We start from the raw sequence: 24,008 nt of genomic DNA on the forward strand, positions 1-24,008 counted from the left end.
TACTGCAATCCTGCCTCAAAAACTGAACTCAAAAATAAAGCAAAGTCACATACAATCTATCCGATTGCTTATCCGATGGCTCAACAACAAAAGTGTAACATTTTAAATGGTTTTAAAAACAAACTAATGACACTGGTGGACAAAATTAATTTTTTTTTTTGGGAGAAAAACAAAAATGTCCTAAATCGAATTCGCCTTGAAATATTTCTATCCCATCAGGTTTTAAAAATAGTTAACATGGATTTTTTTCAAGACTAAGTTAAAACCCAAAATATCTCTTAACAAAAAATTGATTGAAGATTTGGCAAAGTACATATCTTTCTTCTCTAAATACAATTACAATTTAAAAAAGAGGCTGGAATGCGACCCACACTGATAACTTCCCATCCCGTCTGTCGATTTGTCTTGCTTAAAAGTTTGTCTATACGTACTCGTATCAATTTAAAAAAAAATTGGGTACTATTTTTTGTAGATTTTATTTTTTATGAAAAAACGGACTGTTGGATTTTTATATAAAAATTACTGAATATCGAAAACAATATTTTCTGTGAAATAAAATAAGTTTGAAGCCAATATCTTTAATTTTTGAAAAGCTTTTTGAATCGAAAGTAAATTTTTACCAAGTTTTAGTATTGTTTTTTTTTGAGATTTATTTTTTGTAAGAAAACTGTCAATAAGATTTTTTTTCAAAATTTTACCGAATGTTAAAAACAATGTTTCTTATAAGATAAAATAAGTTTAAAGCCTAAATTTCAAATTTTTGAAAAGATATTTGAGTCGAAAATCAATTTTTACCAACTTTTGTAAAAATTTTGTTTATGTTTTTAATTTTTTGTACAAAAACTGTCAATTCGATTTTTTTCAAAATTTTACTGAATGTTAACAACAATATTTTTTAAAAGATTAAAGTAGTTTAAAGTCAATATCTACAATTTTTGGAAAGATTTTGAGTTGAAAATCAATTTTTACCAACTTTTATATCTACATTTTTTTTTAGGTTTTTATTTTTTGTAAAAAAACTGTTAATTCGATTATTCTCAAAATATGGCTTAATGTTGAAAAAAATATTTCTTATAAGTAAAAATTAGTTAGAAGATATTACCTCAAATTTTTGAAAAGATATTTGAGTCAAAAATCAATTTTTATCAACTTTTATACATTTTTTTTAGGTTTTTTTTTGTATAAAAACTGTTAATTCGATTTTTCTCAAAATTTGTCCTAATGTTAAAAACAATATTTCCTATAAGTAAAAATTAGTTAGAAGCTATTATCTCAAATTTTTGAAAAGATATTTGAGTCGAAAATCAATTTTTACCAACTTTTATTAATTTGGTTTAGGTTTTTATTTTTTGTAAAAAAAATTGTCAATTCGATTTTTCTCAACATTTTTTAGAATGTTGAAAATAATATTTCTTAAAAGATAAAATAAGTTTGAAGCCTAAATATCAAGTTTTTGAAAAGATATTTGAATTGATAGTCAATTTTTACCAACTTTGAGTAATGTTTTTTTTTATTTTTATTTTTTATAAAAAAAAACTGTCAATTCGATTTTTCTCAAAACTTTATCAGATGACAAAAACATTATTCTTCGTTGTCCGAAATTGTTTTGGAGATGAAATCATATTTTAGTCGTAAAATTTTGGAGGTGACAAATTTTTTTTCTCAGTTTTTTTTTTTGATTTATAAAAAGAACAGTTAAATGGATTTTTTTTCCAAAAAATATATGTACTTCTTTGATATCACGTTACAATGTATTATATGAAATTTAATTCAAGTCTCTAGCGTTTTTGGTTCGTAAGATATTTAGGGTTAACCAAAATGTTCACCTTTTTTTAAACTGCTATGGTAAAAAAGCCACCCACGCAATTTTCTTGAGAGCAATTTCTGCATCTTTCTGCCTTAATATCTGTATAACAAAATTTATTTGAAATCTATATCTCTTCTGGTTCTTGAGCTATGGACGACGAAAAAAACGTCACGAACGTACGGACGTACGAACGTACGTACACACGCAAGCACAACTTTCTAAAAATCTTTTATTTCGACTCTAGGGACCTTGAAACGTCGAGCAATGTCAAAATTTTCAATTTGACAAATCGGACCTATTACAATAACTTCCTATGGGAAGTTAATATTTTTAGCATCTCACTTAGTTCTTGGAAATTATCATTAGTCCTTTTTTTGACTCTGTATTAAGTTTTGAGAAAATCTTGAACTAAATACTTTCATAGTTTTGAAAAATAAATTTTCAAGGCAATTTTTAGTAACTATTTTGAATCTGAACTTTGATTTTAAGAATCTGTTAAAATTGTCAAAAATATCCGTTTTCAAAATAATTTTTACATTTTTTAACATATTACAAAAACTCGACATAATAGAAATGGTTAGACGACAGATTCGTTACAAGAACAAAACTTACTTTCAAACCGTTTTTACTTTTTTGAAGAAAACCGTTTTAGCAGAAATGGTTTAGCGTTTCTTTCAAGTTTTTGTAAGACAGGTGAGGTCTAATAATTCATGAAGATGTTTCAACTGAATCTTGAAAAAACAGATTATAGATTTGGAAAACCATCAAGTATTTTATTAAATAAAAGCAACATCATACATTTATGAAGCCTTAAAGAGCTTCATTTTAAGAAGTAATATCGCAAAAACCTGACGTGATACATTATTTCTGAAGTGGAATTTGAAATGATTAAGGCCAACAAAAACCATTGGAAAAGTACAATGTTATTTCCAATAAGAAAAGCTTCTCTTCTAGTTTTTTTGTAAAACTTTTATTTTTAATAAACAAGCTATTTAAAACAGTCCCAGAATGAAACTCTTTAATAATAATAATTTTGTATTAAACAAAATTCGTCCAATACTAATATCATTGTTTTTCAAATGAAAAAGTTTATAATAATTTATAGAAATATTTTTGTAAAACAAAAAGATTATGGAATAATCAATCACCTGCTGACTAAGACTAATTTTGTTTGAAAATGTTACTAGATATCAATAGTTTTTGTAGTAAGAAATCATATTTGAGTAATAAAATAATTATTTCAATTTTTGAAACTAAAAGAAACTAAATTATTTGTTTCTTAAACCATACAAAATATTTATAACACTACCAGGTGTTATGTTTTTGAAGTCAAAAATATTATTTTTTCAAACGATATTTAACAAAAACTGCAAACAAAATGTTTACGTTTTTTAAATTTAAGTCCTTTCTGCATAAATGGATGTAATTATCTGGAAAACAAAATTTGCCCTACGTACACATCTTCACAAACAATCAACGGTAGAAATAGATTATAGGAACCGTGAAACGTGAAGAAATATCAAGATTTTCATATCCATAAATCTGACCGATGACAATAATATCTACTTGGGAAAAAAAAATATACAAATATGTAATACATGATTCTATTTGTTCTTATGTTCTAGATTAAGTTAAAACTTGTACAATAAATAAAAAAATAAAAATTTTAATGCACTTCTGCAAATTGAAAATACAAATATTTTATCACTAAAAGTATCGTATAAGGTACACAAAGTTTGCAAATTTAGGTCAGTGACATTTTTATTGCGTAATGAAGATAAATGAAGATAAAACTTCCTACATCAGTTGACAACCTACAAAGTTAGAAAATTAAATGATTTTCTCCAAGATTGTTGTACGCTATGTAGGAGTCTTAGATATGGTTCTTCGTTCAGTTAAAGATTGATTCCATGGAGGCCTATAAAATAAAAAAAAATACTAAGAACACACACACGTTTTTCTTTAAATAAAAGGTGTGGGTACTTACGATTGACTTGACAAACAAAAATACAAGAATATCGAAACCAGTTAACATTAAATACAACAAATACTTTCAACTATCTACAGAAAAAATAACCTCAAACACTCCTGTCTTACATCACTCAGTAAAGTTACTCAAAGATATGTATATGCATGTCGTATATATTATAAGACCAAATAGTACTGAAAATATTGTTGCATAAAAATTGTTGTTATATTGATTTTATTTTGACCATCAAATTTAGAAAACATGAGTTTTTATATAGAAGTAGATATGTAGATACCATTTTAGAATTTGTGTTTTGAATAGATTTCTATTTTCGATTAGTCATTTCAAACTTTGTGCTTTCGTCCGTTTTTGCTGAAAAAGCTGCGAATATTTTTGTTGGGCGTTTTTTTTTTGTTTTGTTCAAAAGTAAACTTATTTGCATAAATTAAGCAATACCGAAGATTTTAAAAATGCTTGTATACATATTACAAACCTACTTAATATTCTTACTGGCCACACTATAAGCCGCTATAGTTTACGAGCAAAGAAAGAATCATGAAAGGGACAAGTTTAGAAGAACAAGTTTTTTAAAACGATGTTTGATAATGCGTGTAGGTCAAAGGCATCAGAAGTATAGTTGCTTAATTCTGACTCAAGTAATTCGTGATGGTCATGTTAAAGTTGTATAAAGATAGATTATAAGAGAGGCACATTTATAGGTATACAAAGATTGCCATTTAGTCTAGTTAACTTTGAACAAGAATATTGACCGTATTATGAGAAAGTAATAGATTGAAATCTAGATACAATACAATCTAGAAATGGTACACTTCAAAGCAACATGTAATCTTTGTTTTATAACTAATAATTTTAGAAGTGGTTGCGATTGTGACCCACGTTCTTACTGGTACCTGTGAAATCTTAAACCTGACATTTTTCTAGTAGTGTGCCAAATTTATATTTAAAGAACTTTAAAAAAGTACATACAAACAATTTAGCAGTATTTTCGTTTTTTTTGTCAATTGATTTATTTTAGTATACAAGAACTAAAATTAGCCCAAGTTAATTTTAAGTGGTTTTCAGCGATTTTTGTTATGAAAATTATTTGTATAGAATTAAATAAGTGCCAAATGGTTATCTTTACTTGGTAAAAAGTTATTCTTTTCTTTTCTTTAATTTTCAAAACATTATTATTTCTAGTTTAAGATTTGTCTGAAGATTTTTTACTATTTTTTTTAATACCCAAGCTAAGAAATAATTGTTTTCACTTTCTTTACTAATAAAACAATTATTCAGTTACATAAATTTGTTCGAAGCTTTATCAATCATGCGGTGTAATGTGTAGAATAAAATTAAATTTAAGACTGTTTACGACCAAACTAAATCTACAGTATATTTTGTGAATTAAGTAAGTCTCACTACCACCTGAATTTCTTTAAAGTTTTTGTAGTACATCTCGAAAAACTGAATTTATTTGAAGTCAGTTCCTCTGTTTACTTTTAAGATATATAGATGATGAAGACTCCGCAAAAATAATGGGCTTAGATTCTAGGAACTTTGAGACATCGAAGGAATTTTGAGGCTATTGCGGTAGAGTATCGTTTATGATAGGCATGAAACCTTGTGGCAGTGTGGCAAAAAAAAATGTAAGAAAATATCGCCTATCATTTTTAAAGCTTTCTTTTCAATTCTAGTCAAACGACTCAAGTATGTTATTGGAGCTCCAGCCCAAATACGAGAATAATAATTTTTTGCTTCGGACGAATAAAAGCTTTGTTGATCACAGCGACATCGCTAGATCAGAAGTGGAGATACGTCAAATATGTGATCACTTCACAAAAGATGGATTTTGACGACATATCTAGAACTAAAAGCTGTTTTTGAAGCATTAAATTATACACAGTTTTTAAGTTCTCATTTGGACAATGCTGTCAAGATCAAAATTTAATGAGCTTATCATACGCTTTAGGTCGTTGGTAGTACACGTCAAAAGAATAAGGAAGAGAATCTAAAAACTTATATTAAAAGCTGAGGAACTTTGAAATTTGTAATTATATTTCACATTTCGAGAGCCAGAATTTTGACCAAAATGAAATGTTATTCATAATAATTTCCGTATAATGACAAGTGAAATCTGACATTTACAAAAATGGATCGTTTAACTATCGCACAACGCATACAAAAATGGTGATTCTGCCACAGCCACATATTGTTCAACTACACTTGCAATTGTCAAAATTGTGAAGAAATTTGGAGTGACTAGATTAGTTACAGATATTGAAGGGCCTGTCCATCATCGTTTTACTCGTCCCACTGAAAATATCGCTGCTGTATGCAATGTTGACAAAGACCCGAATGTGTCACACAACAACTGGAGCCAGTTGACCATTCACAACGTCGCGTCGTAGATACGTCGATTGGGTTCTTGAACAACAAGCGGTGGACGGCGAATTTTCGAGCAAAATTTTATCCAGCGATGAAGCACATTTCTCACTCGGTGGGTATGATAATAAACAAAATTTTCGTATTTGGGGTTCTGAGAATCTTCAAGTAGACCGTTGAAGAGAGGCCATTACATCCACAAACACTGTTTGGTGGGCTCTTTGGTTCGGAGGTGTGATTGGTCCTTACTTCTTCGAAAACGATGATGGAACGACGTCACCATCAATTAGGAGCGTTAAGGTTATATGATACCCGACTTTTTTTAATGCGACTTGGAGAATGTGTGGTTTCACAAACACAGAGACATTTTCTGGCTGCGTAATATATCGTCATGGTGATATCAACTAGCCACCAATCATGCAATTCAAAACCTCTCGACTTTTTTGTAAGGGGCTACGCGAAAGACCGTGTTTATGCAGATAAACCCTTGACTCTTAAAAACTTAAGAACCAACATTCGTCAAGTTATGGCTCAATATGTGTCAAAGAGTAGTCGATAATGACCTCAAAAGAATCGAAGCTTGCAACAATGTGGTGGTAATTTTTTAAGATCATAGTTATAAACAATTTGTAATAAAATATAATTGCTTTCTACCAACAAACAGACTTAAAAAAAATCGTTCCGTTGTAACACTCTCGTAAGAAATTTTATTGTTTCTTCTTATCAATAGCGATATCTTTTTTTAACAATTCTCATTAAGTTAAGTAACCCCAACAACTTAAAATAATGTTAGTAATATATACCTCCCGGACTACAATTTTTCGATACCAACTTTGGTCTCTAACTCTTTGGTTTTCTTTTAATTTTTTTTTTCGTCGAATTACTTTGTCAGACAGGTTTTAAATATAAAATAAATATACTTTTATACGTATGTGCATATACAGTGTTATTCTAAAGCAATAGATGTATGTTACTTATAAGATTTCCTTTGAATAATTTGTTTTTATTTTCAAAAACCAGTATATGAATATTACATGAGAGTGCACAAGAGCACAAGGGCATCAAGCTGAAGATGAAGGCATAAACAATAATGATTCAATGTAAAAAATAATAGAAAAAAAACAGCATGAATAAATTGAAAAAATAAAGACACTGCAGCTTTTATTTTAAGGTAAATTTTTATTCATTGATGCAAAACTAAATTCTTTGTTTTGTTTATTTACAGACACTCTTTTTGCAGATCGTTTAAGTAATTTGTTTTTTTTTGTTCGTTTTAAGCGGAAGAAATACCTGTTTGTCACATAACAAACAACAACAAAAACAAAATAAAGAAAACCAACCAGGAGAAATTTCACAAGTGTATTTTCTTTTTCTTTTTATATAAGACAAAGTACAATCTATCAAAAATGTAAATTGAGTTCCACAATTTATCGATAAACTGAAACAAGATAATCGGGCATCAAAAACATCTCCAATTAGTAAATTTGATTGAAATACTTACAACTAGATCTGTAAGGTAATAAAATATTATAATCTGTTTTGTAGCAGAAGTCAATAACTATTCTTTAATAATAAAATTTTTAAGTTAAAGGGTGTTTTTAAATCGTTTGATTTTCAGGAAGAAATAAAACACATATAATTTAGAAAGAATAGGTTTACCATTAGGTTTCAAAAATTGTTTCAGAAATGGCTCGAATAAATTTCTCCCGAGAGGCCCAATTTCTGACCATATTTATATATGTCAATAACGTGCCTGAAACAATCGTCTAGGGATTATCTGAGTAGAAAAGCACAAATAGCAGTCCAGTGGTGTAAAATAACACGATTTTGAAGGCCATGGCACAGGCTTACGAATGCGAGAAAATGCGCTCACCAAAAGTTTCCTTCAATAAATTGATGAATAGACCGAATCGAACCATTACGTTGGTAATAAATTTGCACGATTTGCAAACTATGGTTAGAAGTAAGCGTATTCATTGTCAAATGGCCAATTACAGCTATCATTTATTTTCATCATTGAAAGCAATCATTGAAATTTGTTTGGCAGTTCGTTTATTGGTATCATTAAAATTTTCTGTCATTGAAAGAATTTTTCTTACTCAAATACACCGATAAGTGTTTACTGATAGAAATCAGTCATTAGAATTGTTTGAAATTGGAACACAAATCAGTGGAACAGTCCGTTTTGATTTTGAACATAAAAGTATCAGTTATTTAGGAAAATGAGTTTCCGTCCGGAAAATAGTAAAAAATAAAGAATGCGCAATTACACTTTTTTATCATTTGTGTGATTACTAATCAAAGGGAAATACCATCAAATATTGATTCTAAAATTTGTCTGGTTTGGTTTCAATGATAGCTATAACTTGCTCTTAAATATGATATTTGTCAAAATAACTAACTGGCTGTACAGCGAAGCTGAAGCTTGTGATACTGTCAAAAGTTAAAAGTACGAAAACAACACAGCTACCATGCACAGTTGAAGCCGAAACTGAAGTGCAAATTGGGTAAACTTTTACTTTTGAATTCATGCTGCGCAGACTTTTGACATTTGTATGCTGTATATGTTTAGTTGAGGGATCAAGTTGAAAACTTTTGACTTGATGATGTGCAGATTTAATTCTTGTCGCGCTTCACTATTGTGGACGGTCTTTGCTTCAAAATGCACGTTTTTAATGACGACTTCTGCTTTAAGCGTTTTTTAAAACTTCAAGCTTCATCCATTGTTCGGTTGCTACGAAAAAAAGTAATGGCAGATTAAAAATACAAGTACAATATCTTATACTTTAAAATGAAAATGTATTAGTTCGGGTCTTGTACTTTTAGTTCAAATCCTCAGTTTTTATAGATGTACTTAATCGTTTTTAATTCCAAAAGAACTTAAGTATGGTTTCAATTTACAAAGTATATATTTACTATCAATTTCTTTTGAACTTCAAGATTTTTCAATAGGAGGTTTCATTTTGAATAGTCCACTATTTGAGCAGTTGTCACTTTGGAAGCCTCATCTTTTGACATTAACAAGTAAAAACAATAAAATTACTAAAAAAACATCAAGATGGGAGGGGCTACAATTGCACATGTTTCATGAAACATTTAATGCAGAGGAAATAGTACTTTCTTCCATTTATTTCTGTTAAATAGTACTCGTTCTTTTTATATCAAAATAAAATGACTTAAAGGAAGCCAAAGGAATAAATGAAAAACAATTTAGGTACTTATGTGGAATTGAAGTACATGTACCAATACTGGTACAAGAAAAAGTCCAACGGAATGGTACTGAAGCAATTCGAAAACATTTAAGTATATTGAAGTATCTGCAATAAAATCATTAAGTACCATAAAGTACACGTACACAGGTCTGCCTGAAACGAGGAATCTACACATTTATATCTACTAAAAAAATTGTATGCAATTTGTATGAAAAAATTATTTTAAAAAGTCAATGGAAACAATATTTTGTTGTATATATACAAATTTTAAAAAACATAAAGAATTGGTTGAAACAAACAAAAAATTAAACAAATTGTTTCCTCAAAAAATGTATAAAAGTAAATTTGAATATTAGTCACTTAAAAATGAACAAATAACAATTTTTTCCTAAATTATAGATAAAAGAAAACAGTTTAATTAAAACTAAAAATGTTTTCTAAATTTCTCGAAATGCAAAATTTGTGTTTTCTTCAATATTTTTTAATGCAAAAAAATGAATTTAATTTTAAAAATCAATTAAAACTACATTTCTATTCTAAAAAAAATGTCCTACTTTGTTTTAATTTTCTTTTTAATGCGAAAAAACGAATGGAAGTTTTCGTTAATATGCCCTTATTTTTCCCAAAGTGCTTTTTTAAGGTTTTAATTCAATGAATTCCCAATAATATGATTAGATTGATTGAATTATATTTTTTTTTCAATGTTCTATCATGAAATTGGTGTGGGTCATAAGTCATAGCATTTAGGTTTGACGTTAGTTTTTTTTTTTGTAAACTAGCAATGAAGTGAAATTCCCCTTAAAAAGTTGTTTAAGGAATTTATGTTGACTGTCTTGTCTATGGCTCTGCTTAGGTTAACCATACCTTCAATACAATTCAGGCTACCAAGTGTTGGTTGGTAATGCTAAAAGATAATATCTTTTTATCACATAATACGACAATAGTCAAAAGTAAAGATTTCGGACTGCCAAAAACTCAATATAGGTAAACAATGATAAACGTAATTACACATAGATACAATAAGTTTGTTTGTATGCGTATTTAGGTAAAGATTTATGTACGAGTATTTCATGTTATGTAGATATTATCAAACACAACACCGGTCTTTACATACCTCAGTTAACGACTGAAGTTCGCCTTCTTAAAAACACTTAAATCCAGGTAGAATACGGTAGGAATAGAATGAAATATGACCACTGCAGCTTATTTTTCAAAAATAAATCTCCTTTGGTTATTTCAAATTAATTCGCATGTACAAATTTTAATAAAACATAATATTGCACTTCTCATCACTTTTCACTTTTTTACACTTCATTTTGTGGTGCGGATTTGGATTCTATATTATTTTAGTTCATTAAACTACACATATCACTACAACTGGGAACTTTTTGATATAATTCCTTTGTTATCATTTTTTCGGACTTAATATAAATGAACCAAAACAGCAATTAAAGCCGATCAAAAACAATAATGTGATGGTGGTTTTTGTATTAATAGTTCTACATTGAAACCTCAAGTACATACATATAAAAGAATTTATATATCTTTCAGGGTATAAAATATGCTGATTGTAGATATTATTGCTCAGAGAATTTAATCAACCACTTCATGAATTAATGCAACATAAAACCGAAGCACTTTTTGAATTTTGATACTCGGACTCGATATTAGCTACAATAGATTAAAGTGAGTGCTGAGTGAACGTCGTCAGCGAGTTTTTCGAAGATGAATCACTCAAAAAAAATAACAATAAACTCATAAGAACACACCCGATAGATACAGATACAATGCACACAAATGCAGGGACATTAAAAATACGTAAGTACGTCGTAGATACATACAATGGTGTTTCACTTCACTTGAAAAATTAGCACGGCCTTATTATAAGCGAGAATGAATAAGAAAGAAAACTAGACATCATAAACCTTTTGATACTAATTGTATCTTTTACACTACATTCTACAATCCGTCCGTCGGTCGGTCGTTCGTCGGAATGAGAGAATTTTCAAAGTAACGATGTTGATTCTCGAACGTTTCGCATATGACTGATTTCGAACTTTACTTTCAATTTGATGGATACTATTGAAGGCGGCTTTTGGCTGTCGTTGTTTCATTTTCGATATTACAGTCGAAGTTTCGAAGTTTTCGAATTTATTAAATTGTTGTTTTTTGTTTAGGTTTGTGTTGGGCGCCAGCGCTGGCATTTGTATTTCTATCTTTTACTTACTTTGTTTAAATGGGAGTGATTAGCATTTGTTTTATTTAAAAGTTTTATACTTGATAAAACATTTAATTTTAAATTAAATTTCATGAAGTAATACATTTTTTTTAAATTGTCTGTAAAACAATGTATTGAACAATACAATAAATTAAAATTTTATTAAATTAATAACTTTTAAAACAAGCAAACGTTGGAAAAAAGATATTTTTGATAATTTAATAAAAAAAAGAGAATATTTTTACAAAGCTTTACATTAAAAAATCCACCATACATTAGAGAGTAGAATATTTTATAAATACAATAAATTTGTATCGGTTTTTTTCAACAATTTTATAAAAGGGAAGTATCCTTTATACTTGTAACACATAGGCACTACATATTTGTCAAGTATTGCGTTCTTATAAATTGTTTGAAATCAAACTTGGCCAGAATTCTATAGAGTTTTAAATTGAAAATCAAGGTATGATGTAGATTCGCTTTGAATTTCTTTAAATTTGTAGTCCTTGCCTTGCACACATTTTTTGGTAAAAAATTAAAAATTCCAATTTTCTCAAAAACGGCCCGAACTTTTTCTACATAATATATAAAATAAATTTTTGTATAAGAGCTGAAAGTAATTTGATGCTAGCGCTCTAAGAAAAATTGTTAACAATAGATTTTAATTCATTGTCAATTTTTATAAATAAATAATATTTTTATCATTTTATATGTTATATACTCTTATTTTGTTTTTAAATTTTTCCAGGAATTAATAAACAGCAAAAGTTCGAATTAGTCTTAATATCCATCTAGCACGTCAGGTTTTTGGAATTCAAAAAAAACTTACATAATAATTCATGAAGTAGTTTTTTTTTTCTAAATTAAATTTTCCAAACCTACAATCCTTACATATTGATTTCGTTTAAAAAATGTACTTATATTTATTTATGCTTAAACAGTTCTTAAAAGAAGTGAAGAACGCAAAACGGCAAATAATAATTTTTGTATCTTAAAGATATAACATAAAGTTTTTTGAATGTATTAAACAAAATATAAAAATATTAGTGAAAGCGAGTACATCAAGGAATTCATAGTCTTTTAAAGCTTCAGTTTTTGGTTTAAATGTGAATTGAGGACTTTAAAAAAATATTAGTTTGTTTTTAAATATAAAGGATGTTCAAATGGTAGACATGTGCATTCAAGAGGACACAAGCGTCCACAGGTTTTTTCTTAAAACCAACCTCTGTCTATCAACTCCTACTCTCACCTCCACGTGGTGAACATCGGGTGCCTAGTACCTCAACTGGAGATTGGGTTCCAACCCCAGTGGAAAGTTGTTGGGGGCAGCAAACGAGAGAGGTGGGGAGAGGTGTTTCCACTAAGGCACCTCTCCTTATCCAGACGGCAGCGGAGGAATTCCCGAGATGGAATCAACGGTGGCGTCTACAGTTCCAGTAAGGTTGAACTACTTAGTGAACACCTTATAGGGCTTCTTCGACTTATTCGGAGCCCAGGCCTGTAAGGAGCGGTTTTATCCGGCTCCCTATCCTTGGAGTTATACTTAGGATCTGGCCCTCCAGGTTGGGGGTTGTGCGTCGGGGTGACTTCCTGGCCACGTAAAAGCTTTCAAAGTTGCGAAGCACCAACAAGCCTCGGATACGGACGGATTTACTGTTGACAACCAACGCAAACGAATAAAGGACAACGAACTTCGGATATGCACGTGGAATGTTAGGTCCCTTAACAGACCACGTGCGGCCGAAGAATTAGCGGAGGCCCTAGAACGATATAAAGCAGATATCACCGCCATCCAGGAAATACGATGGGATGGGCCGGGCAAAAAGAGGATGAAAAACTGCGATACACAATGTATCGAAAACCAGTGGCAACATTGCCAAGATGCAATCAGAGAAGCCGCCTCTGATGTGCTGGGCTTCAAACACCACCAACAAGGAACCCCTGGTTTGATGAGGAATGTCGGCAGGCAAATGCAGCCAAACAACAGGCACGCAAAGCGGCGCTGCATAAAAGGACGAGAGCTGCTCGTGAACTCTATGAGCAGAAGAGGCAAGAGGAACGCCGACTTTTCAGAAGGAAAAAGAGAGGGCATGAGAAGCGTGCGGTCGAAGATGTTGAGAGGTATAAAAGCAGGAATGAGGTTCGAAAGTTTTATGAACAGGTGAAACGAAATTCACAGGTACATAAACCTAGAACCGAAGGCTGCAAAGACGAAAGTGGAAACATCATAGTGGAACCGCAGTCAATGCTGAGGATATGGAAGAACCACTTCTGCAGACTGTATAACGGCGACGAAGAACTGAATCCCGCTGTCAGGCAGGATGACCCATTCGATATAGACGACGAAAGCCAACAATCCCGTCCTCCCGACTTAGACGAAGTAAAGATTGCCATATCTAAGTTGAAGTCTAATAAAGCCGCTGGAGCAGATGGCTTGAATGCCGAGCTCCTTAAAGCAGCTGGAGATAAGTTGGTTAGGAGCATGCACCAACTTATCTGTAAGATATGGTCGGAAGAAAACATGCCCGATGAATGGAACCTCAGTATTGTTTGCCCGATCCTGAAAAAAGGAGACCCTCTAAACTGCACCAACTATAGAGGAATAAGTCTACTTAACATCGCCTATAAAATCTTCTCTGCCATAATATGTGAACGTCTAAAGCCCATCGTCAACAACCTGATAGGTCCTTATCAGTGTGGTTTTAGACCAGGAAAGTCCACAGTTGATCAAATATTCACATTACGGCAGATCCTGGAAAAAACTCAAGAGCACCAAATCGACACCCACCATCTTTTCATCGATTTCAAGGCCGCATATGACAGCATCTACAGGGACGAGCTGTATAGAGCCATGTCTAGTTTTGGCATCCCTGCCAAACTCGTCCGTTTGTGCAGGATGACCAAGGAGAATTCACGCTGTTCCATAAAGGTTGGAAACAACTTAACAGAACCTTTTGATGTCAAAAAGGGTTTTAGATAAGGTGATGCGCTGTCATGCGATTTTTTTAACATCGTGCTTGAAAGAATAGTGCAGAGCTCACACGTCAACACTAGAGACACTATCTTTCAAAAGTCTGTCCAATTACTGGCATATGCTGATGACATTGACATAATCGGAAGAACTCAGCGTGATGTCAATGGGGCTTTTGTGAGTATTGAGGCAGAGGCGGCAAAAATGGGTTTAACGGTTAATGAGGGCAAAACAAAGTACATGCTGTCGTCTAGAAAGGACATACAACACCGACGTTTTGGTCAAAACGTCACAATCGACAGACGTACCTTTGAGGTAGTCAAGGACTTCGTCTACCTAGGCTCCGCTGTAAACGCAGAAAACAACACCAGCGCTGAGATCAAACGCAGAATAACTCTTGCTAACCGCTGTTTCTTTGGACTAAGAAAGCAATTGAGTAGTAATGTCCTCTCTCGAGGGACCAAAGTGTTGCTATATAAGACCCTTATCATCCCCGTCCTGCTATACGGTGCAGAAGCATGGACCATGACAAAAGCGGATGAAAGCACCTTGGGTCGCTTCGAGAGAAAAGTTCTTCGTGTGATCTACGGTCCCGTATGCATCGAAGGGGAGTGGAGGAGAAGATGGAACGACGAACTGTACGGGCTGTACAGCGACGTAGACTTAGAGTAAAAATCCAACGACTAAGATGGCTGGGTCACGTAGAGCGCATGGAAACCAATGCTCCGGCCCGGAAAGTCTTCGAATCCGCACCCACAGGACAGCGCAGTAGAGGAAGACCGCGGATCAGGTGGCGCGCACAAGTGGAAGGTGACCTCACCCAACTTGGAGCGCGAAACTGGAGACATCTAGCTAGGGACCGAGCTAGATGGAGAAGTTTGTTGGGTGAGGCCCTAGTTCACACAGGGCATTGTAAGACAATGTTCAATACGCCTGTATGCTGATGACACCCAACTCTATTTGAGTGGCCTCTTGGGACGTATTGAACACTCTGCAGCTTGTATAAATGAGGACTTAAGCTTGATTGAGCGTTAATCGGTTAATAACTGCTCACTTTTTAACCCAAAGAAATCAAAGTGTCTCTTGGTTTCAAAAAACAGAATTGATGTGCCTTACTTTCCAGCAATCCTTTTGAATAACTGTCCTATTGCTTACGTCGACTCAGCTAAAAATGTAGGTGTAGTTTCTAACCGCAGCCTTACCTGGACACATCATATAAACAACACAATTAGGAAATCGTATGGTGTCCTACGCATGCTATGGTCAACAAAGCACTTTATTCCTTTAACAATTAGAATTCTACTAGTGAAAACGCTGATTTTACCTCTGCTTACTTACGGCTGTGAAATTTTTTGTAAGTTAGACTTCGAGAGTAAAGGGAAATTAAAAGATATATTCCCGGGCTGCGACGTTACGACAGAGTTTCGCAGCATACATCCCAAATTCTTGGATCTTCACAATGAATTAACCTTTTTCAACTCTAACAGATGTCGTGATCTAGTAATTACGCGTTTTCAGTGTCTAACATCTGAACGTCAGTTCTTTGTCAACTCAGTAAGAATTTGAAATTCAATGCCGCGAGAAATAAAAAGTATTAATAACACAAAACAAATGGGAAAGGAACTTTAACTTTACTTTAATAATGCAAAGATTAAGTTATATTCGCAAATTCGTAAAAATATGTAAAACTTGAAATAAAATCAATTATGTATGTAGCTACTGTACATTTTACTAGCTACACTATAAATAAGATATTGTATCTTAAAGTGTAGGCTAATCAAGAAATAAATAAATACTAAAAATACTAAATACTAAAGTAAATAAATGCATACCAAAATATTTCTGAACAAAATTGAAAAGTTTTAAATATAAACTAAATAAATATAAATTAATCAAGTAGAAAGGGCTCTAACGATTTTCGAAAAATAATAAATTAAGTTTTTTTCAATCGAAGGCCTTTTTAATTTTTAAAGATTTGTCTGGTTTTATTTTTAAAGCTTAAAATATACACTGCATCAAAAAATTGCACGTACATCAATCAAATTCAAATAAAATTATTACATTTAATGTACTTATAACCTAATCCACGTACCGATTGACTTTATTTTGAACAAAAAATGATACATAGATGTAAGTACAGTATTAATAGGTAACACAAATTTCGACCTTTCTTCTTATAACTTTTTTTTTTATAAACATATGTTTCTATAAGTATACAAAAATTGCACGTACACCAAACAAATGTACGTACACTGTTGTTTTTTTCTACATAAATGAAATAACGGTTCTTTTCCAAGCCAAAAACTCGTACGATCATGAGATTGAATCTCCTACTCAGTCTGTTATGTTTAATTGATCTGGCTAAAAGTGTTTTTTTTTGCGTTTTAAATTTTTTTTTAGTTATGGAATCATCACATAAAAAAGTTCCTATTGAAATAAAAAAACAAATTGTGGATCACAAAAAGGATGGAAAAAGTTATTCTGAAATATCATCCATTGTTAAGAGATCAAAATCAACTATTCAATGCGTGATAAAAAATTATGAAAAAAACGAAAGCTTCGAAATGGCCCCAGGAAGAGGTCGAAAAAAAATTTTAAATGGCAAAATGGAACGCAAAATCGTACGAATGGTGAAGGTTGACCCAAAAATAAGTGCTCCTAAGATAGCTGCAGAAATCACAGTAAGTCATGGAATATCACTAAACCCACAAACAGTCCGGAACGTATTGCATTCAAAGGGTTATCAAGGACGTGCAATAAGAAAAAAGCCTTATATTTCGAAGACAAACCTGTAAAAGCGTTTGGACTCTGCAAATGCGTATGTTTCGAAGCCGGATGATTTCTGGAAAAACGTGATATTCCTTGACGAGAGTAAGTTCAACATTTTTGGGTCGGATGGAAGAAGGTTTGTGTGGCGGCAACCAAACACCGCCTTGGAGACAAAAAATATGCAGCCAACAGTAAAGCATGGAGGCGGAAATGTCATGGTCTGGGGAGCGATGGGGGCTAGCGGGGTGGGAAATTTAGTATTTGTTGAGTCAACGATGGATAAAATGGTTTATCTGCAAATACTAAAAGATAACTTAAAAGCCAGCGCTAATAAAATGGGCTTAAGCGAGGAATTTGCATTAGTACAAGACAACGACCCTAAGCATTCCTCAAGGCTTGTGAAAGAATGGCTGTTGTACAATGTGAAATCGCAGTTGCCTCATCCTCCTCAATCCCCAGATCTAAATCCCATCGAACATCTTTGGGATTATTTGGAAAAGAAAATCTGAGAATCGGAAATAAGAAACAAAAATCAACTGAAAGCCGTTTTAATTGAAGAATGGAACAAAATTCCACCGGAAGTGACTTCAAAACTAGTCCTGTCCATGCAAAACCGTTTAAAGAATGTTATTAAAAAGGTTACCATACTAGGTACTAAACGAAGCAATTAACTAATAAACTTTAAAGTGTATGTGCAATTTTTTTATGTTAATTTTAGTTTCTTCCCTTTTTGTTATTGTTTTTTTATTCCTATGAAGTCTATGTAACTGAATTTTATTTTGTTTTTACTTCTATCATAATAAAGATAATAATTAATGAAAAAATAAATATATAATAAGTATTTTTGATAAAGTATGTGCATTTTTTCACTAAACAGTCAGATGTACGTGCAATTTTTTGATGCAGTGTAAGTACTATTCTGTTTTAAAGCTCTTTCGCATAGGTCAACTTTAGTCGTCAAATAGCTAAGCTTACTTTTTTGATACTATTTGTTTTTCGTTCCCATTCTGTATTTTTTTTTTGGAAAATTTAAGCCCAGATCATGTGAAGTTTTCTTTTAATAAATAAACGTAATGTCTGTAGCTCAGTAGCACTTCATAGTATTATATCATCTAGTAAAGGGTTTTTATCAAATTTTAATGTCCTGCGATGAATCCTTAAATCTCACCAACGCGATGATACGGACCTTCATTTTCCATACAATTCTCTAATAGCTTCAGAAAAAATATCGAGTAACAAGATTTTTTTAGGAAAATCAAAAGTTCAAATGCGTCAAAACCGTGAGATTGATATTTTTCGAGATGTTAGTCAACGACCTTTACGATATTGTCTTGAAGTATAAAAATTCAATTCAACGTTACCTTTAATACCTTTAAAAAAATACAATTTTAGTGGTTTGGTGCTTTGTTTTCTTCACTGAAATTTTAATCGGATTCAATTATTACACACATATTGATATAAAAACATGCTTTTATTATTTTTATTTTGCAAAAAGTAGTTGTTTTCGAAAAAAATGTTAAGAGAACTGTGTCCTTAACTTTTCCAACACCGATATTCTTCAAATTTTTCCAAATTTGCTTACTTCCTAAAGACGCGTTGATGCGAGTTGCATATAAAGTGGATTTTGCCTTTCGAATTTTTTGAACAGTTTTCTTGCGCAAAGAGGTACATTTTTGGTGAAAGCCGTCAAGACGAAAGAGTTTCCACCGTCTATAGGTTAGGTCACGCTGTCTTATCAAAGGACGTATGTCATTTGTGAACCATGGTTTATTGTGAGGAGCGCAGCTTTTGGTTTTTAAGGTTATATGGCTCTCAAATATTCTATTCACGCTGCTATTCAGAAAATCTAACTGCTCTCTGGGGATCGGATTTCCAAGATATTATTCCAGTGATTCTAAGATCCATTTCAAGTGATGCATAGTTGATTTGTTTGAAATCACGGTATTCGATTGAACGAATATGAATCTCTACTTGAAAGTCGAAAGTTAAAAAAAATTAAATCATGATTTGAAAAAGCTGCCGCAGACAACTGATCGTAAAGAATCACTTTGCTTTGATCGGTCACAAGAAATAAATCCAACAGAGTGGGGTCAGAATTTGAAAAATGGGTGGCAGTACGTGTGTTTAGGGAGTAAAGATTAAGAGAGAGAAATTCGTTGAGAAAGTTATTTTCATCAAAAGGGTTGCAATTGAAATCTCCGCGTAAAATAATTTTAGGATATGAAACTGAAATTCGTTCTAAGGTAGAAATAAGTGGAGAGATACTAATGTTTCTGTTTGGTCTGTATATGGTACCTATAAGAAGCTTTCTACTGTCATTAGTTAACTCTTCAAAAATATATTCAATTTCACTATCCTCTACAGAAGAGACCTTAAATTGCATTTTAACCCTTCCCTCACATACATAGCAACGCCCCACCTCTGCCCAGCACCCTATCTGAACGATACAACTTATAACCCGCTAATGAGCATAACTGGTCGTTTAGCGAAACATTAAGCCAAGTTTCAGATACGCAAACCACGTCAACCTTTGAATCTTTAAATGTACAACGAAATTAGTCGATTTTACACAATAAACTTTGTGCATTAATATGGCACCAGTTTGATTTATAGTCTAAGAGATGGTCGAAAATTTTGGGAGTGGATTTATAACCAAAAATGGATAAAGTTTTCCCCAATTTCATTGGCTGGACAATCGAGGATAACATTGTAAAACTGAAATTATTTATCGGAATTGCGATCTTAGAAAACATTTAAAACCTTGTAAACGAAAATCAAAGTGAAGACATCATTATGAATCTTTCTTGATGAAGCTAATAATTTGTCTATCAAATCAATTTTCAAATAAAATCTTTGATTTTCACAAATTTTTGTAATCAGGGCAAGTTTTCTGATATATTGGTATATCATTCTTTTGGTTATACTTTATACTTTATAACCTTCTGGCAAGCAGAAGGCTGAAATTAAAACGTTTTGAACACACATTTTTGTAATCAGGGGTATTTTTCTGATTTTTTGATGTATCACTCATGTGGTTATCTTTTCGACACCAAATTTGGAAAAATAACCATTTTCGAACGCTTACCCCCGACCGCTGAAAAAAAGCTTCCACACGGTTGAATTTTATATTATGGTGCGTATATATGCACATTCAAATCAAGGATTTTTGATTATGACTTTAATCCCAAAATTGAATGCCTGCTCTAGGTCTATAATTAATGTGCGTACAAATTCATAAAGGCTAAAACATTCAAAAAGTAGCGTATACGGCTCTCTGTAGCAATTTTTAAATTATATAAAATAGATGCTAAAAAGGTTTTCACTAACTAAAAGAACTTAGATGTTTCAACAATAACATATTCTTGAGAATATTCTTCCTGTTTTGACTTGGACTTAATATTTTGTTGACACTCTTTTAACTTGACTCTAATACCATCTATAGGGTCTAGTACAAATAGATAGAAAAATACCCGTGTATGTAAATCTTTATTGTTATCGACCAAATGGTGTCCCAATAATACAATAATTATTTTCAAAACCATACTAAGAACATAATACAAATATTATATTTACCTTCATCGTGCTTGAATTAATTTATTAATCCCTTTTGAAACCATCGGAGTGGAGCAACGGAAAAACTATTAAAGGAAATGCCCGTTTAATGCTACAAATTATACTAAAAACATCTACATACAAAAATGAATTTATTTACTTTAATATTACAGTTACGTTAGTGTCCTTATCTATGTCTTTTTCAATATTAAATGGAGACATTCCAGTCTTACAGCATATTTCATCAAAATTACATAGTCCTGTGTATAACTTTTGTCGTCCAGACGGAACCGAACCCGTAAAAACTGGATATTTATGAATGCATCTTATTAAATTATGCTGCAATCCGAAAACTACCAATTTCCTTTCATCGATATTATGATTTTGTGGACATAAACGTTGGCAAATTGCTCGCAAAGTTATGCCATGTGTCATTGAGGCATAAAATTGGAATATTTTCTGTATTGGTGGTTTGGATTTTTCTTTCTCTGGATTAAGTGAAACATATTCACGACAAGCTTTGGTCAATTCTGAACTTTGGATCAAGGTCTTGAGATGTTGAGTGCACATATAGACATTACTGTATTTTAAAATTGGCAATAAGTGTACAACTTTATAGTAAGCTAGATTTTGAATGCATGATTTGACAAGATTCGTTTCCACATCTGCTTCTGCTGCTATCTGTGCTATGTGATTGATGCCGTTGATGTAGGGTAGAATCTAAGAGAAGCCACATTAATTTACTCATTTTTATTAAAGAAACTATTTTGTGTATCGGAATAGGTACCTGCTGTGTGGTGAGATCCCAACTTTCGATTGGTATAGTTTTGTATTCAATTGTTAAAAGTGGAACCATGTGATCTTTTACCACTGGCGGGTCAGGTTTGTGAGTCACAATTTTCAGATAAATAGTTGTATCACCCTCTGAAAACAAAAAATTAGTAGTTTTGAGTTATCTTATTTCAAAACTTAGGTATTTGATTAAACATGAGATCGTGAGTTCTCAAGTTATTGTAAGATTTATCCCTTACCAACAATAGTTGTAACTTTGTTTTTGTTTAAATCTTCCATCACAGTTGCAAAGAGTTCTTGTAATCGTTGCTTGTTATCTTCTTCCTTTGATAGGAAGCAAGTTTCTTCCTCCATCATGATCTACAGAAAAGATAAATGTAACTTTGATGATATAACATTTTGGATTTTAGGTGTTTTACCAAATATTCGGATAGTTTTTTCACAACAGGTTCATATTGAATTGATCTTGCCCAAGCATCACAAACAAAACACAAATTAAAATGAAACGCATTTCGGGCATACTTTTGATGTTCTATTCGAACAGGATACCCAACGATTTTCAGGCGCAAGGCATTGACAGTGAGAATGCAACGTTGCAATTGAGGTTTTGGAATAATGTAGACATTGATGGCATCAAATATCTTTTTTGAAACATAATCTTCTGGGACCTTCTCATAAGAAAAAAGAATTCAAATTGAAAAAGTGTTGATGCTATTTCTTGATTGCTGGAGATTCTTACTTGGCAACTTATTTTGCATCCAGCTGTGGGATGGAATTCGCTTAGGAATATACATCTTATTAAACCTTCTTTGTCACATCCTTCGTAGTCCGTATTTGAATTCATTTTTCTTAGTTTAGTTTAAGTTCAATGCTTAAAAATACTTATTAACTTTAATTATAAAACTTAATCGACATTGAATCTTATTTGTTTCGTCTTATCAACATCGAAATTCAAAATAAAAATAAGCAATGAACAGATGTTTTTGACATTTCCGAGGTGAATTTAATTTTCCGAAATGGGGAGATCAGGGATGTGATTTGTAATGCCCTAAACTTGAACCCGACTTGCAGTAATGAACGATGTTGCACAATCCTGGTTCAATATTTTTGGCCCGTTTCATTCACTTAAAATTGAGCCAAATCGAATTATAGCTGTGTGAGAGTTAATTAATTCATTAACCTTTGTTCACAACACTAACTTTTCTTCATGTTCTTTGCAAAATTATTTAAATGGTGAAAATACAGGTTACCTATCGTTTTTTTTCCGAAATCATGATCCCGCTCAATATGTTGACAGGTATTTTCAAAATTATATTGAATGAAATGATTCATTTTACACTTGGATATCTTTGCGAAATATTATAAACTTATTTCCAAACTAAGTGAGTGCTGTGTCGCCTAAATAGCCGTTTTTTAAAAAATATTTTTTAAACTAAATAAAGCACCCACTGCGTTTGTTATACGCACGTTTCAGCAACAAGTTCGAGAGGTGGCTATGTAAGTGAACAAATTCATTCAATTCAGTCCCAAAGTGGCCATTACAGACCCAAGTTAAATGCCTTTTTTTAATGTGAAATAGTAGACATGAACTTGAAAAAATCTCTGATTCATCCAGCTTGTGTTACAATCAAAATTATGTGCGCTTAATTGACAAATGTCCGATTTCATAAACAAACACTAAAAGCACTTGCATCTAAAAGCTTGTTAAATTTTATCAGGCCTTTAAATTTTTCCAGTTTCACCAAGCTTAAAATGGGACATTTCAGGGATATTTTTGTTAAACCCTGTAAAAATAAAACCCTTTTTTCATTCTATTAAGCGAATTGTGTGTGAAAAACTGAGAAAGCATTATATGTTGAAATAAATGACAATAATCGCTCTGGAAAGTGGGAACCTCATTTTGAAGGCAATATAATCATTGTTTGAAAAGGGATTCTTGTGAACGTGGAATACTCTTGAACGTCGAATACCTATAATGTTGTTCTTCTTCGTTGAATCATAAAAATGATTTTATAAATAGTAATGCAATGCTGAATTTGTTTAGCTATTCATTCTATATTCTCCAAATATTATAAATACAAATTTTACGAAACAAAACATAAGCTGTCAATCTGTCACATTCATTTTTTAATGACACTTTTAAATTTTAATGAGCCAAAAATGGGCATTTAGTTTTAAAAGGTATTTAAAAGCTTGTTTACTTTAAAAATGGAAACCTAAATATCCCATTTCACTGTTTAAAATCCTGTTAAATGTATATGCCCGATTTCATAAACAAACACTAAAAGCACTTTTATCTAAAAGCTTTTTAAATTTTATCAGGCCTTTATGGCTGA

General features: G+C 31.9%; 2 protein-coding genes across 2 annotated transcripts in view; both read right to left on the reverse strand.

Annotated features, from left to right (window-relative positions):
• LOC129948483 (uncharacterized) overlaps positions 1-11,403 on the reverse strand; it is a 43,208-nt gene extending 31,805 nt beyond the window's left edge. The window contains exon 1 of the mRNA XM_056059496.1: positions 10,485-11,403. The gene's annotated coding sequence lies outside the window, so the exon portion shown is untranslated. The remainder of the gene's footprint in view (positions 1-10,484) is intronic.
• Positions 11,404-21,016: 9,613 nt separating this feature from the next.
• LOC129945835 (GATOR complex protein NPRL2) lies at positions 21,017-22,616 on the reverse strand. The gene is made up of 5 exons (XM_056055769.1): positions 22,412-22,616; positions 22,092-22,340; positions 21,912-22,032; positions 21,668-21,804; positions 21,017-21,600 (listed from the first exon to the last, which is right to left on the reverse strand). The coding sequence occupies exons 1-5, from the start codon at positions 22,514-22,516 to the stop codon at positions 21,037-21,039; spliced, it is 1,176 nt and encodes a 391-aa protein (XP_055911744.1). The 5' UTR covers positions 22,517-22,616; the 3' UTR covers positions 21,017-21,036.
• Positions 22,617-24,008: the final 1,392 nt, after the last annotated feature.

This window comes from Eupeodes corollae, chromosome 2, assembly GCF_945859685.1.
Source record: "Eupeodes corollae chromosome 2, idEupCoro1.1, whole genome shotgun sequence".
In the NCBI taxonomy this organism is placed as follows: Eukaryota; Metazoa; Arthropoda; class Insecta; order Diptera; family Syrphidae; genus Eupeodes; species Eupeodes corollae.

Coding starts and splice junctions, on each gene's coding strand:
- LOC129945835 (XM_056055769.1), bottom strand. CDS start 22,516: ATGAATTCAAATACGGACTACGAAGGATGTGACAAAGAAGGTTTAATA. Junction 22,033..22,091: donor AAAAACTATCCGAATATTTG/GTAAAACACCTA, acceptor TCTTTTCTGTAG/ATCATGATGGAGGAAGAAAC. Junction 21,805..21,911: donor CAAAGTTACAACTATTGTTG/GTAAGGGATAAA, acceptor TTTTGTTTTCAG/AGGGTGATACAACTATTTAT.